General features: G+C 38.2%; 1 protein-coding gene across 1 annotated transcript; it reads right to left on the reverse strand.

Moving 5' to 3' along the window:
- Positions 1–7,061: 7,061 nt before the first annotated feature.
- Positions 7,062–16,440, reverse strand: b4galt7 (xylosylprotein beta 1,4-galactosyltransferase, polypeptide 7 (galactosyltransferase I)). Its single transcript, XM_073486238.1, has 6 exons — positions 15,809–16,440; positions 11,931–12,275; positions 10,543–10,768; positions 9,493–9,576; positions 9,266–9,370; positions 7,062–8,285 (listed from the first exon to the last, which is right to left on the reverse strand). Exons 1-6 carry the CDS (start codon positions 15,859–15,861, stop codon positions 8,130–8,132), a joined length of 969 nt encoding a protein of 322 aa, XP_073342339.1. The 5' UTR covers positions 15,862–16,440; the 3' UTR covers positions 7,062–8,129.
- Between the last annotated feature and the right edge of the window lie 1,075 nt (positions 16,441–17,515).

The following is a 17,515-nucleotide window of genomic DNA, read 5'->3' on the forward strand; positions in this document are numbered from 1 at the left end:
TAAAGGGCCCTAGTTTAGTGTTTTTGTCAACATGTGAACATTCAGTAAGAACACACTGAGTGCATCGTAGAGGTTTATGATTTTTAAATGAATACATTAATAAAATAATGATTTATTGTTAAACCTTCTTTGTTTACATCAGCTCATCTTCTTCATCGCTGTCTCGGCACATTACTGCCACCTACTGTCAGACAGCTGAGAAGCACCGAGCTGATCAGCTGTTTAATTACTATTTACTATTTTTACTTTACTAAATTACTTACTATTAATTTAATTTAGCAAAATATTAAACAGTTCAGGGAGTCGGTGTGACGAGAGTGTTTGACTGAGAAGAAATTAAGAAAAGCTTTTTGTTTGATTACATTTATTTGACTGAATATCAATCATTTTAATTGTCAGACTTTTTGAACAGGTCAGATAAACTGAACAATAATATTATTATCAGACAGATACTGATACCTATTCTTTTCTCTTTATAAAGTCTGAATACTGCAGGTAAATTGACTTGGATTGACTCGACTTTGCAGAGAAAAAATGATTCAGGACTCGCTTGATGACTTGGATTAAATGATTTGAGTCACAGACGGTTATTTTAGGCTTTATGTAATTATTTCACTACATTAACTCAAGTCGATATATTTGATGTGTATCCATTAAATAAATGATGTACAGAGTATTTACATCCTTCAGTAAAAGTACTAATACCTCATTTTGAAAATACTCACCTACAAGTAAAAATCCTGCATTTACATTTTTATTTAGTAAATAAAAAGTACTTTCAGCAAAATGTACTTTATGTTTACAAAGTAAAAGCATCATTGTGCCCTTAAATGTTCCCTGTCAGTGTTTTACAGTAATATATTACTTTAAGTGTAATATAATGTTTCTAACAGGATTTCAGTGATATTATTACAGTAATCATTGTCGCCCAACAGTAAGTGTTACAGTGACCAACCTTAACTTAATTTCCACCAGAACAAATATCCCCAGAAGAAGAATGGTGTTGGTCAGACTCTACGTTTTTGAAATGAGAATACTCTGATTACTCTGAGTTTATCAGAGAAAAGGAAACATAACAGTCGAGTGCCGAGGAAACTCTCTTCACTCTCTTCAGTGAGAAAAAAGTTTTCAAGTATTGATAATCGATCAGACTTTGATTCTTTATCTGCTGCCCAAATACAACATTGCCCCCCGCTGGATTCATGAAGAACTGCAGTACTCTTGAGCTTCGGTGACTTGATTACTTGCGATGAAACAGTATTAGCTGCTCATGTAATCAGTGACACATTACTCTCAGACAGACATATTGTGAATTATCATAATAATATTTAATTTATGATTATATCTGATGTTTGTGGATTCATTTTTCCTGCTGCATTAACGTGTTTGTGTCATGTGGCTGCTGCAGATGTTTAAAGCTGAGCTCATTTTAACTCCTCTACATCCTGTTGCCCTGTTTAATCTACAGCAGAGCTTCAGATTCTATAAGATCAACATGTTTAATGTGTTTTTATCCACGATGGTTTTACTACAGTTAAACTGAGTTTATTTTAACAACCAAGTCTCCAGAATAAACATCAGATAAGAACGTTTCTGCAAAGCTATAGATAAATTCAAGCTGAATGTTTCTTTATGTTGCAGCTTTATGTTTGTTACAACGCTGTGCTGATGCTCTGTTTAGGTTGAGGCTCTTGGTCAGGGTTAGAAAAACATCATGGTTTGGTTTAAAGTATCTGTTTTGGTCGCCAGGATCACGGATGGAAATGGTCCGTGGAAAACAGCTGATTTTGACGATACAAACATCTGGAAATGTCTCCAGGTCTCCTTAAAAATATCCAGCTGTGTGACTCGAACTGCAGTCCACTATTTTGCAGCCTTGTTGGCTGTAATGACTCCACCACCATCTCCTCCACCTCCACCGCCTGATGTGAAAGTCAGCTGATAATCATATAATGTGAACGTTTGGTACAATTTTCAACCTTGTACGTATCTGTGGTGTCCAGAAACGTTAACAGTGAACGTTACATCCTGGTGACTGGGCTGTAATTAAATAATCAAATAAAGTCAGTAAATAAACTAAAATCTGAGACTCTTCTGAGAACAAAACACTGACTTAAATACTCACTAAATCACCGAATTGTGCCAATTTTCAGTGGATGAAAGCTGTTTTCTAATCATGTTTTTATGAGGATTGTTGATGAAACGTAAAGGAATCAGTCTGCAGGCATCTACATGAGCTAACGTGCTAAAAGATTAAAACGTTTCTGCAGAGGAAACAGAAATCAGTTTAAATCAACAGAAGCGTCCTGATGCAGCTGTGTATAAAATCTGTGTATCTTCCAACAGTAAAACCACCAGATGAGACATTTGCTTGTGTTTTTGGCTCCGTCTGCTCTTCAGTGTTTTATTATCTGTGCAGTGAATATGATTACATCCTCTCATCGCTCCAGTTTCTTTTATTTTTTGCTAATTGCTGCATAATAGAAGCAATAATCTCCCACATTCATTAACAAAGGCTGAAAATTAAGTGTTGGCACCACATCTGCTCCTGAAACCCTCGCCGTCTATACCAGTGAACCGAGCCGCGCTGCTCAGCTCTCTGACTTATTACTTCACTATTTCCATTATCTTATGTTACTGCCGAGAAAAACCTTTATAATCACTGAGCAGGGAATTAAAGAATTAGCACAAAGCGGCGGCGCAGGAGTGCCGCTCGGGTCTATTTGTGGCAGTGGAGAGGTGTTTTCTTCCCGTCACAGTCACCTCCAAGAAAAGGTGAAAATTGAACCCGTGGGGGGTGGGGGGGGTGGGGGTGTTCACCCTCGTCCTCTTTGTCTCTGTCGCCGTCTTTGGCTCGTCCCCAACAAATCCACATCAGAGCTGGTTTGAGTCGACTGAGAGCAGCGAGGCCTCGAGGGAAACACGAGCTGCTGATTTAAAATCTACCTGTTCAACACACGTTCAGACGGCGAGCAGAGACAGAACACTGACAGTAAACAGGAAGAAGAACCTGAGACTTACAGGTGAGAGAAGAGCAAAGGTGTCAGTGAAAGTCACTCAGGACGGACATGTATTAACTTACTAGTTTATTGAAGATCAGAGAAAAGAAAACACTGATTCTGAATATTGGGTCCAATAATCGTTCAACTCATAGTTTACAGATAGAAATAGATTATTGTTTTATTTTATATTTCTCTTACTGTTTAATTTCATTATTTCTTGAACTGTTTCAACTCTTATTTTTGGGGCTCGAGCACAGAACGGTGCAAAGTGTGAAGAATAATCTCTCATACTCTCTTTCTTTGCTCAAAAACTCATGAAACTTTACACAAAATGGAAATTCAGTCGTGGTGGAAATGTACGGGTCTACTTTCACCAACATGTATGAACTTCAGGACACTCATGCCATGACCTAAACCAAACAGGAAGTCAGCCATTTTGAATTTAGTGCTCATTTTTGGCGATTTACACGAACTGATCGACTTTAACTTTTTTGGTCTTAACGACACTGTGATTAAAAGTGATTAAAAGCTGGAGTTTAGTTGAAGGGCGTGGCCGCAGCTAAGACGTTCTTTGTGTGTGTTCGTTTTTGGCAAATAAAAAAAGATTCTGATTCTGATGACATTTCTTGATACGAAGAGGATTAAACCCTTCTGATTTTAAAAACCTCGAGAGGAGGAGAGGTCATGAGACTCAACAGACATCTGTGTTACAAAGAAATGGACTTTCATCTCTGTAGCTCTTCTCCCATCGACTGACCGCTCAAAGTGTTTTACTTAACACTTGTCACATTCATACACTGATAGTCGAGGTTGCTGTGGTTCAGTATCTTGCTCAAGGACACTTCGACCAGCGACTGGGCGACCCGCTCAGTCAGACAAGTCCCCACTTAAAACTATAAGACCTCGTGTTCGGTCCAGCCTGGGATTTAACGGCCTGCTCTTCAGCAGAGCTGTAACATCAGCTAGCTCAGTTAGTTAGTTATCCTCTCGTCCACAAGTAGATGCACATTTCCTTCTGCGTGATGACGCAGAAAGAAAATAGTTCCCTCATGAGACTGCTCACAACGAGGTCTATGGATCGTTTTGCATAACTGGTTGTCATGATCTCTGCAGAGACTGAACGCTGCTGAGTTTTTAAAATTAACATTTACAGATCATAGGTTTGATTTAGCAGCGAGTGTCACTTCTAATAAACGATGAGAACTTCTGCTACCACTGCAAACATGACAATCAGGCTCATCAGAGGCCTAAACTCTCCTCTCTGCCCTAAAATCACTTAATCAGCAGCTCAGAGTTTTTAAAACTAAACTCTGGTCACAGATGATGGTAGAAAACACCGGCAGAAGGCTGATTACACGTCATTCTGTGAACTGCAGCAGTGCAAAAACAGTTTCACCTTCAGCTGACGTTCACAGGATCGAGCAGATATTGAAAAAGTATTTGCTGAACCACAAAGTAGAACTGATATAACTTCTGACTGACTTGTTGCAGCTGAAAAATGAGTCCAGACAGAATTAATGAGAATAAATATTTGGTGAAAACTCGACAAACTTACTGCTCAGTTCAGTCTCTGTGGTTCAGGTTCAAGGATTCTGATTTGAAAAGCAGATTCAGGTTTAGTATCTGAACATAAAGTTCTGTTGACTCGTCTCTCTCGTCTCAGTGACTGTGGTGAATAGAGAGAGCTTTCATCAGCAGCTCATCATGAGGAGCAGGATGACAGGCTAACTGTCGGTAAACGCCTGCTGTTCTGAACCTGCTAATGGCTCCGCTAACCTCTGATCCTTCACTCAGGTACCTGCACACCTTCAATTATCTACATGCACCTGCATTTACCTGCATTCCTCCTGCTGGAGTCTCCTGTGGCCACGGTAAAAGTCACACCGGCGACAGATAAGACATGCAAACCAGGAGAGAAGAGGAGGTGACAGGACAACATGTACACACACACTCTCTCACACACACACACACACACACACTAAAGAAAAAACGACCTCCAGATATTTTTCTTTGACTCAGATTTATATAAATACTGAATATTATACAAATACAATACAGTACCGTCGTCTCTGTATAATAAAAATCAGTTTGACATCAGAGCCCGTAAGTTAACAGACGGTCTGAAACCTCAGAGCGCCCCCTGCAGGCCGACCAGCTGATAACAACAGCAGAGAACAGGACAGTGTGAGCCGCCCTCTGAATGTAACTGAACAGACTGAAACAGAAACACCAGACAGGATTCATACCGACAGATTCAGATGAAGTTAAAGGGTTTTGAATCTGTTTCAAAGACTTTTCAATGACTCAAGGAGCCAAATATTTGCATTTTAGAGGTAAAAGTCTGCCTGATTATATAAAACCTGCTCCAGATGTTCCTCAGGACGGCCGTGTGTCGGCTCAGAGAGCTGAAACATCACCAATCTGAGTGTGACAAGTTTCCCACCAACAAACACAAGTAACTTTACCCCTGAACTGTTCGTACATCACATTTAGAAAAACTTTTTAAAAGGCCCTTTTGTTTAAAATGTAAGCTCCTAACATGGAAGTCTGGGCCCTGAGTTCTGGCTGCAGGAGAAAATGGCCCCTTTCTTTTGTAAATGAAACATTTGTAATGACCTTTTCAACAAAATGTTAAAATACAGGACTGATGTTTTTCTACAGATACAATAAAATAAATAATCTGAAATGTTCTTTGTTTCTTTTTTAATTCTCTGCTCATTTTTATTTTCAATTTAACTCTTATAGACATTTTTCAAATCTGGGTTCAACTTTCAAAGTAAATTTGAGAAGATTTTTTCTTTTGGCACACGCAAAAAAAATAAAATAAATAAAACGCTGGGGGCATCGCAGATCCAGGGTTTGGTTTTGATGATCAGCAGCTCATTTTGGATGATTTTTGATTTAGAGTCAAAATTGTGACACACATAGTAACTTTTAAATTATAGTTTGACAGTTTTTCCACAAAATGAAGTCTTTTTGACAACTTGGATAAAAAAAACTCTTGACAGAGAAGGAACCAACAACCCTACTAGAGACGAGATTAGAAAAATTAACTGCAACACTTTAAAACAAACGTTTTAGCCTGCAAAGTTAATCATTGACAAAAACTCTTTAAAGTGCTCAAAAACCCTCTACTGCACATGTGATGTGAAGCTGAAGACAGTTGTGGGTCTGTGAAGTTGGATATTATCAACTGTTTTCATTTAAAGGCCAAACCATTGATCAGTCTGTTGTTGGAAGTTGTGATGTGATCGTAACAACGCAAATTTAAATCACTCCCTGTGAATTCTGCACAAACTTTCAAACTTTCTAATGACTGAAACTTTTCTGCAAATTTGACCAATATTTGTAGTTTCTGGTGAGTTCTACCAATTTGCAAAAATGTGCAGAACGTTGAGTCAAACATGGACGCCAACAAACTCACTCCCTTGTTTCTGGTTGTGAAGATGCCGACACGACTCGAACTTCCCACATTTACCAACGAAAAATACTTCTAAAGGTCGTGAAAGGCAATTCTGCTTGTTGTGTATGTTCTGCAAAAAAAAGAGGAGTAAACGGTTTTGCATGACGTGCTGTGTTGTGTTGTGTTGTGTTGAAACAAAAAAATGAAAGTCATCAACTAACTGCAAAACACACCCAGAGAATTGTAAAGAAAAAAGTGTAGGAACAGAAAATCTCAAAGTAAAATATGTAAACATGATGTGAAAGCGTTATTCAAAATATCAAGTATGATGTGTGATGAAATCAGAGATGGAGGGTGTGTCTGTGTGTGATTATACCCCAAGAAACCATCAAACAACCTCATTTTATTGTAAAAAACAACAAAAAACATCACATTTTGGAGTAAAGCTGCTGTGAAATCAGCCATTTTAGATCTCAGAGAATCTGTGACATCCTGGATGGACTGAGTCATAAATGAATCAAGAGAATAATCAGATTAATTGATAATGAAAATAATCTTTAGTTGCAGCCTTTAATCCTGCAGACTGTTGATCTGCTCGTCACTTTGGTTCCTTCTCAGTCAAAAAGGGACATTTATTAAAGTTGAAACCAGAGATATTGGATTAAAATATTAATTTATTATCTGGTCATTGAAATGCTTCAGTGTTTAGTTTCTTTCTGATGGTGCAGGTGAAGCTCCCGTCACAAACAAACCATCTCTTTGTTGTTATAATCTGCTACAGTTCAGCTCCGCCTGGTTTGGCTCAGTTTACTTTATAAAGAAGAGAAACGCGTCACGTTCACCAAAGAAAATAAATCTGGAGACGTCATGATGAGGAAAAAGATGTTGTCATAACTATAAATAAACAATAAAAGTCTCCAATTTGTTTTTCTTTGGTGAATTCAAAGTGTCTGTTCCAGAGGGACACGCTGTAAAAACAATAAAAATAAAATTCATTTACTTCCTGCTCGACCTCACTCAGCAGGAAAATAAAAAGTTTTCCAAGCTCCTCTTGTTTGTGAGGAATTTTAAAATGGATCATTTTCTCCGACATGAACAAAAAGCTGAAGTCTGACGTCACAGTATGATGCATGTTTGGATTTCAGATCCGGAGCTGTGGCGCTCCAACACCTCTGCTCTGTTTGCACAATCCCACAATAAAAAAAATAGACTTTAAAGTTTGTTTTCACACCAGCAGGAACAAAAAACCAAACAAGAGCCAATGAAAACAGCTCCGGTTCAGTTTGGTGTAACAGATCGACTCTGTCTGCTGCTCTGAGGTTTGAGGTCAGACACCAAAAAAAAGTTCCGGGTGAGTTTCAGTCAGAACAAAAAACATCATCAGGAGGTTTTAATCCACTCATGAATCAGCAGTTTGACTGTTGAGATGTACCTGATCATATTAAATGTCCGTCTGATGCTCAGGGATAATAAGCTCCAGGTTGGGAATCACTTCATCAGTGTTCAATATGTCCGTTTGTACCATTATTTTCCCATTAGTGCCGTCGCAGCAGCTACAATCTGTTAAAAACAACCCGTTAAACATTTCAGCGACAGTAAAATCTCCGGGAAAAAACTTGACCCACGTCCACCGTCTCCGTTAAGGATCCGTGCAGCTCTGCCACATAATAAAACATTAAAGCCTCCAGGAGGACGAACAGAACCGAACCGACAGCATTCGTCCTCTATCCCAGCAGACACCAGGGCGTCTGGTTCTGGTCACACTCCAGTTTGATGTTGATGACGGTGCAAGGGGCGCCGCTGATGGTCAGCTCCTGTCTGGACTCCACCTGGTAACGGAGGTTAGTCAGCCCGCCGTCCGGATCCACCTTAAACTGCTCCTTTAGGGAGGGGACGGGGAGTTTGAAGAGGTTGATGTATTAAAGTTCAGTTTAATATCATTTTCAATTAACTGTTTGTTATTTCTTGGACTTTCTTCAAAAGCCCCCTTAAAGTCCCTAAAATCTGTACAACATAAACTAAAAGGTTACTTAAGTCAATTATTGTCAAGTCAACAATAATAAATGATTAAAGTGATGAAATTGTGTTGATTCAATGTTGTTTTTGATCTAATTTCACTCAATAAACATACACAGATTCCTGAATGTAGAAACATGAACAGAATATTTCTTGACACTTCACAACTTATTTGAACTCATGTACATATATTTCAGTTTTTGAGATGTTCTCATGTTTCTGAGCCGAGTACAGAGATGTTTGATAGTTTCATCAGCAGTAGAAATATGTCCTCCAGTGGCCTCTTTGGCACTTTCTCTCATTGTGATGAATCGCTTTAAGAGTTTGCCAACATTAGTCCTACATATTGTTGCTTTAATTCTCCACCTTAATGCATGCACACTGGCTGCCTCTCCTTTCCGTTTCTTTCTATCAGCAACGTTATCCGCTTTCTTCTTCAGCGGTAAGTTTTATAAAGTTGACCCAAAGAACCTCACGTTCATGATTTTTTCCTCCCTTGTCATAACAGCAGGTGAGCCACGTGTGGAGGAAATTATGTAGCTGATCAAAACCAACGTGCGCTGAATGACATCGCAAGTTTGTACAAAACAACCGCATAAGTAGGCCTCCATTAAAAGTATCTCAGCATCTCAGTGAATTTACAGGAGGGATGTAACACCAGAGTGTCGCTCTCTGCAGAGCATGTGTGACTGAAAGTAGACGAGAGAGTGAGGGCAGATTATCACCTAGTTAATCAATTCTGGATGGTGTTGTTCTCGTGGACAGATCATCTTCTCCTCCTTGTGTTAATATTGTGTAATAGTGAATCTTGTGAATCTTCAGTGTAGCTGATGAAGTGTTGTACCTGTTTCTGAGCTGCGACTCTCTTCTGGTCTCTCTTCCTCCAGGCCGGGTCGTGGATGTGCATAAAGGTTTTATATCCTGTTGTGATTCCACTCGGTCTGAACAGCTGCACAGAAAACAACAACAGACGTAAATCCAACTGATCGAGTCGTGAACATTAAAACACTTTCTGTAGAAAAACTCCTAATATGAGCTGTTGATGGTTCCTTGTTGTCTTGGGACTTTTACCTGTAACTCAGCTTTCCTCAGTCGTCTGTAGAACTCATCGTCCTCTCGGCCCCAACCCCAGAACCGGTTTGACATCCCGTTACACTGAAGGGAAAAATAAATAAAACAAACCATTTTATTTTCTGCTTCAGAGCCAATGAAGTCACTTCTGTCCAAAAAAAGAAATACTTGTCCTGCGCTCTGATTAAAACTGGTTAAACAGCGTCATCTGGTGGACAATTCAGATCATTACACTTGACTGTGTTGGAAAAGACTTTGAGAATGCCACTTCACAAATTGAACCAGGTGCTGGTTCTGGGCTGGTGTTTCAGCATCACTCAGTCACTGTGTATGTCTCCTGTTTCCCAGCATTGTTAGGACGAGCTGTGGCAAGCTACATCAACTCTTTACAAGCTGCTCCTGACATTGCATGACTGGTCCTCGAATGACTTTTGCTTAAAATTTGGCGTCCATAGTTAAAATCTTTTTGTTTATTCATCGATGGATGAGTCAGAACACGCTGCTCTGGTTTTTAAAAATGGTGGTGATAGGTGGCTTTAGTTGGTCCTTGGTCATGACAACCCCGCTCCCAGCCCCTGATATAAACGGTTCTTTGTTCTAGACCAGCAAACCCTGTTTTCCTGGCCAGGAGCCCAGTTCTTTGGCTGTCAAAAGAACTGGTTCCAGAGTAGGCACTGGCACCAAACCAGCACCTGAACCTCATTGGTTGAAAAGGGGCAAATGAGACTTTTTTTCAGGAACTTAATGAGATGAAATCTGTGAATTCAACTCAACTGATTTTATTTTATTTTATTTTTACTTCAGTAACTTTAGTGTTTATGTCATCACCCTGTATGTTTTCAGCTAGCTTGTTCCAGCACTTCAGTGAAGCTTCATGATGTTGAGAAAAACATTTAAACTGGACTCTATAAGTTCTGACTGAGTTGAAGGTCAGTGGAATAAATTTTAACCAACAGCTGCTGGAAGATGAGAAGTCAGTCAAACTGCTGATGAACAACATTAATAGCCCTGACAGACCCGTTAAAGACACAGTGTGGTGCAGCTCAGTACCATGCTGTAATGCTTCTTGGTGAGCAGCAGGATTCCTCCCACGTATGTCTTGTAGTGGTACAGCGGGTGCAGCTCAGGCGAGGCCACGTGGAACGGGCCGTCCTCGGGGAAACCGTAGTCCAGAGCGTCGTTCAGAGGCAGCAGGTCCACGTCGTGCATCGCCAGGTAGTCCGTGTCGTTCCCGCTCTCCAGGTGACCCACGTTGATCAGAGACGCCCGGTTAAATCTGAGAAACACAAGAAATAGTGCCGTTAGTCTCGTATGACTTTTGAGATTTAAATCAAACTGTTAAGGATCAGTTTTCCTTCTGAATGTTCACAGAAACTAAAAATCGTTGTGAAATTTATAAGATAAAGTTGACAATTAGCTTTGCTATCATCTGTATTGGGATGTTTGTGACAAGTGGAGCTGCAACGATTTGTTGATTAATCAATTAAAAAAACTATTTTGACAGTCGATCAATTGTTTCAGTCATTTTTTAGCAAAAACATCAAACATTTGTTTCTTCTAAGACTTTGCTGCTTTTCGTTGTAATTTCTGACAGTAAATGAAGAGTCTTTGGGTTTTGGACTGTTGGCCGGACAAAAGGAAATTTGAAGACGTCACTTTGGGCTCTGGGAACTTTTTAAGCAAAACACAGCAGACTTTTGGGGTACAGGGACGATGGCGCCTGTCTCGAGGCAGGTGGGAACAGTCTCCTATGAGAGTGAGATGTTAAAAACATCAGCCTGCTGATTGGCTCATGTGTTCAGTACATGGTCATGGATGTTATCAGGACCAGCAGCTTTTCTCATATTAACTGTCAGCAGGAATTTTCTCACATTTCTTGTGGACACTGACAGTAGCCGGTCACCTGGAGATAGACAGATACGTTGAAGAATGACATTTGTCGCAAACATCACATTCATGTCATGTGCTTATTAGACACCGTTCACATCAGGAGGTGGAGGATTAAAAGCCAATAAGTCTGCCAAATGGCCAACTGCTGTTTGAGTCACACCACTGGATGTTTTTAAGGACACATGGAGACGTTTCCAGTCATTTTTTGGCAACTAAAACCGGCTATTTTTCACAGGAAGATGGACCATCTCCATCTGTGATCATGGCGACCGATACAGGTATTTTAAGCCAAACCATGATGTTTTTCTAACCCTAACCAAGTGGGTTTTGTGTCTAAACCCAACCAGAGCACAAACACAGCATTTTGACAAGAGAGAGAAAAAAAGAGCTCTTTTTGAAGAACAACAAAAAACAAACACTAACAGTGGTCAGCACCCTGTCTGTCCTGAAGGCTGGATGCGGTTTTGTTAAAACAATAAAAGTATAATGTAATAAAATGAACACAGACAGATCTGTTGATCACAAACATCTCCGCAGGTCTTCCTCACCTGTAGTGATCCACCTGGTTGATGACGACGATCTTGTGGCGGATCTTCTTCTTGTTGAGGAACGTGTGCATGAAGGGAACGAACACCAGCAGCTCCTCGAAGCGTTCTCTGAACGGGACGATGAGGGCCAGTTTGTGAGGGCCCCAGGAAGGGTCGTCCGCTGCAGATGTCTGACTGTCAGCAGGACAAGGCGGTGGCGGCGGCTGCTGCTGGAGGCGTCTGTCTTCGTGCAGGGCGGCCGACATGTCGCCTGAACAGCTGAGCTGCAGCCAGAGCAGAGAGACGAGCAGCAGCACCATGCAGAGGCCGAACAACTTGTAGATGGTACATCTACCAGACAGGAACCTGAAAACACACAGAACAGAGACAGAATGAGTGACGTCTCCATCTTCAGCAAAAACATACAGGTAACAAGACTCTGACCAAGACTGGAGTTAGACATTAACAAACAGAAACCCTTCTATTTGTTTATTAATTATTATGACAGATATGTACCAGAGGTCAACAGATAAAATTTACTATATTAAATAATCAAATATATCAGAATGCAGCTTGATAATCAGATTTATGATGAACTGTACTGAACTGTAATAAACATTAAAGGAAGTCATGTGTTCACAGCTGTATGAGAAACATTTATTTTTTTAAATAATAAATTATTTCTTTTAACCTCTTTTATTTATTTTTATATGATGTGATTTATTATTCATGCCAACAGATTCAACTACAATCAGAAATGCATTTTTTAAACATCTGTAAAATTTCATACAGAGAAATATAAATAAATATCTGTAATAAACTCAAAACAGACACTTTCACTGGACAGGCAGTTTTTTAAAAAGGAAATTAAAGACTCACATTTTTTTCATCTGGCTCTCAGTTTAAAGTAATAAACTCATAATCTTAGTTTTAAAAGTTTGAATCATTGGTTTTTAAATTATTTTATAAATGGTGATTATTATTATTTTTTTTTACTTTTATTTATTGATTTTCTTTTTCAACATTTTATTGTTGTAATTTTTAGTCCTGTAGATTTTTGTCTGAGCTGGTGATTGTGGGGCGAACGAGCAAAAAGACATGTTTCATGTTTTCTGATGTCTAACAGACAAAATCTGATTATTTAAACTCTCCTGAAGTTTTAACTTCTCTGATTTATTAAAGACGGATGATTTTTAGTTTAGAAGCAAACAAAGACACAAACAACAGGTGAAGCAGACGTGCAGAGAAAAACTCACACACAGTGTTTTAAAGTCACACACACAGAAAATATCCAAAAACAAACCTTTTCCAGCCTGTTTTTTCTCTCACTTGCTCTCAGTACCTCAACATTTACTGTACATCATACTGTATTTACAGTATGTTATGTTATCTTGAAGAAATGATATACAATAAATAAGCAAAAATAAAATAAACTAAATGTGAAAATATTTAATTTATTTGTCTTAGAATTTAATATTTCCATGCAGCATCATATTTTCTTATATTTTCATGACACATCTACAGTATTATAGTTTTTAAGTGCTGCAGTTGTTTGATCAACAACAGTTTTTGTTTAATTAATCATTTAAGTTTAAGTTTTTTGCTTTACTCTGTCCTATAATAAAGTAAATCTTTTGGACTGTTGGTCAGACAAATCAACACATTTAAAGACTTTACTTTAAAATGAAATGTGTGAAGTATGTCTGTCATCAACAACAGTCAGAGGATTCACTGATAATGAAAACAAACATCAGATTACAGCTGTAACCCTCATATTCACACAGAAAGCGATCGTCTCCACAGAGATAAATACAGTTGGATCAGTCTGTTGTGATCGTGTTAGTTCACAGATGCAGAGGAGTCAGTCAGCTCCATTTAGTGTCTCATTTGAAAACGGTTATACTGTAAATATTAAGGACTTTTACTTTAAATTCTGCTTCACTGTTCAGCTGCAGGTGTTTGTTAAGCATCTATTCACTTGTGGTTCTGGTTTCGTAGAGCGAGCAACATTTCTATTAGAAAACAACCCAAAGTACCAAAGTACACAGTAAACAGACACAGTTCACAGCTGGTGAACACAGTTCATTAGCTAAAGAGACAGATATTATTCATTTAAACTTTAATTAAAGCTGTGGTGTGTTTATTTGACTTAATGTGATGTTCGAGACAGAAATGTCAAATATAACTTCAGTGATTACATGAGAGACACAAACAGAGAACAATGCTGCGTTCATGCCACAAAGACAGGACGGAAGAACAGAAAAACCTCCTGCTGTTGTGACTTTATTCTAAAACCACTGCTGGCTTTGTACTCAAAAAATGGATAAATTAGCTTTTTAATTGTGTTAGCAATTCATTAACATATGAAAACTGATCACATTAATCAGCTGAGTTGATTAACTTATTTACTTATTTATCTTTTTGTTGAGACTCCTGTTGATGAAGGACAACAGATAACAGAGAAGTCTGGAAATTCCTATACAACTCAGTGCGCAGATTTACGGTCCAAGCGATGTCACATGAACGCAGCATCAGACCTGCAGCCATCTGAGGGTCAAAACTGTGTTTCAGTCAGTGTTTGATGAAACAAACCAGCCAACAAGGTGACAAACAAGCAGTCGACAACAGAGGTTCCCAAACTGAGTCTCATAAAAACAGATTCATACTCCAGCTCGGTCTAGTTTTTGGTACCAAATGAAATCTTTTCTTATATTTTATTAAGACAAAGTTTTTGTACGACTCGTTGTGTTCAGGAAACATTCAAAACTTTTGGCTGCTTTTGTTCAGGTTTTTAGAAAAGACACATTTTTATGTTCTCAAAGTAATGTCTCAAAATGTTTAGTCCATGAGACGACACCTTAACTCAAATATTTAAACTATAACCGGCTCCACTAAATCTCACTTATAGACCTGGAGGGTTGACAGTGAAACCTGATCTTTCCTACGTTATTTACACAAGCTGAAATCTTCCCTGTAGCTGCTTAGAGAAAAGCATTAGCGTGCACATCGAGGGTGTAAATAAGGACTTTTTAAATCAGCTATCCACAGAAAGATCTTTAACTTTTTTTTTTTAATTCTTTTTTAACGTTTTCCCTCTTAAGTAGCTTTGAGTTGTCTAAATTGTTTATCGCGTTGTTGAAACTTTCCACAGAGTGAAAGAAAACAAGCCTAGCACTCAATTTTTCACAGCTGCATTAGAAATAAATATTTATCATGAATTTTGCATCATTTTAGACTCCTGAAGTTCATCCTGGCAGATTTAATTTTTGGAAACTTTTTAATTCTCATTAGATTTTAAATAAAGTCTAAATAAACCCATCGAGTAATTACTTTAACAGAGTTTTCTCTGCCATTTTAAGGTTTAGGTGCAGCATCCACACCATTTTGGGTCCCACAGCACCAAAATGAAATGACTTTTCCCAAACCTGATGGTTGTAACAGGTCCTCAATAGACTTCTTTGGCAGGACTTATCAATAAGCCTCTTGGGTGTTGATTATTTATTATCTGCTCTATCTTTTCTAACTTTTTGTATAGAGATATGGTCATAATAATAGTCTTTTATCTTAGGGGAGGACCCCTGCCAAGTAAATGCACCTAAATCTTCCACAAACATAAGAAACCCCTGCTTTAATAACCTGTGAATGTCTCTGGACCACAGTTTGGGAACCACTGTAGAAACATGAAGTCACATCAGTCTTTACTCACTTCTGTTCTCGATGAGGAACTTTAGAGAGCTCATTTCTTAAAAGGCCAAGAAACAGTGTTACTTCAACAGATTGAGACTATACTTGTTTTTATATGTACTATTACTGTGAATGAACATGAACACAGTGAACATCAACAGCTGGATGTAACTGGCTTCATATCGACAGAAAAAACAAAGAATCATCCATCTTACTTTCTCTCTTCTTTGAAGTAGAGGACAGGCTTTCTCCTCGATGAATACATCATCTTTACGATCTTTGATTTCAGTCCTGTTCAGTTAAAATCGACGACAGAGGCTCCAACTTCTCACAGAAACAGAAAACGACAGAATGAGTCGTGTTGTCTCAGAAACACGTTGATGTTCACTCCTCCATCCTCTCTCATTTGTAAGTGTTGGCTGGGACCAAACTGTCCTCCATGCTAACTCCTTCTGCACACAAAACCCCTCCGCCGCTTTAACAGCTTCTTGACATTTCTTTAGTAAAATATGAAATTAAAATTCATGTTTGTAACCGGTTTGTTCTGGCTCCATGTCTGCCTGTCCTCCTGTCTGTCCGTCTGTCTGGTAGCTAACTGTTACTGTACACGTAGCATGTAGCGGTTCATACACACCGCCGCTCCGGGTTCAACATTTTCATCTTTTTACTTTCATTTAATTTTCGTCACCGACAGACAGCGACCGTCTCCGAGCGTCCGTTAATGTTTGAATTCAGAGAAAAATAAAAAATAACATAACAAGAATCGACAGGCGAAAAATTTTAGGGTAATTTCACACCGAAAAATATCAAACAGAAGCCGATTGTAAAGCTGTCCGAGCACGGTACGAGTCCGACGGGAAATGGCGGCAATTAGTAGGAAGGGTTCCTACCTGACTTTAAACACACACTACGCCAGTAGGGTAAAAAAAAAAAAAAAGATCACCAACAAATATCACCATGAAACTTTCCCGATTAATATATTTACATTAAGACAATTATTTTTTGTACTACAAGTGTTCTGATATTCAATGTTTAAAGACACAAATGAGGCATCATCTCATTAAATTGCACTAATTTCCATTCATTTCCACAACATAAATCTGAACACTGGATAAAGCTATAATCAAAATTCTTGTTTCTTGTTGTTGACATATTAAAGTCAAAGTTTTTTACTGAGGGACTTTAAGATATCTCTTTACATCACTCTATAAATCAGAAAAATACTGTCAACAGCCATAAAAAAAATCACCATGTTGTTAGGTTTAAAATGTTCCATGAGGCTGTGAATGAAATATAAATAATAAGTGTCTGTTTGTGTTGCTGCAGTGGAGATATGAGGAAAATTTATTTTAAAAATATGCATTAAACACTTTTTGGGCCAAATGTGGTGAATAAGGTAAAAACTATATCTAATAATCACTCCAAAACTTCCCCAGTTTTTGATATTTCTAAGTTTAAATCTGCAAAAATAAATATGTACTTATTTAAATAAAATATCCAGAGCAGAAATCTGAACTTATAAACACCTAAATGGTGTTATGGAAGCAATCAATTGGTCAAATTTGACTAAAACGTGAAAAAAAATGTTTTCACCTGTAGTGTCTCCACTGAAGTAGCTGCTCAGATTTTTGTTTTACTACACATCAACATTTAAAGTAAAATAATGTGCTTTTCACAACATTTATCTGATACCAAGCCTGTAATTTACTTTTCATAAAACATAATGCATTTTGTTAGACTCTTACTATATAATAACTTTGATTAATTCTAGCAGTTTTATTTCCAACATGTCATATTATTGTTGTTTATCTTATAATTGGTATTTTATTCCATTTTATTCTGTTTTATAACTGTCTTATTAACTGTCTGATTTTATTTGCCTTATTTTATTTAAATCCTGGTTCAACCATGTAAATCACTTT

Source organism: Pagrus major, chromosome 18 (assembly GCF_040436345.1).
Source record: "Pagrus major chromosome 18, Pma_NU_1.0".
Lineage (NCBI taxonomy): Eukaryota > Metazoa > Chordata > Actinopteri > Spariformes > Sparidae > Pagrus > Pagrus major.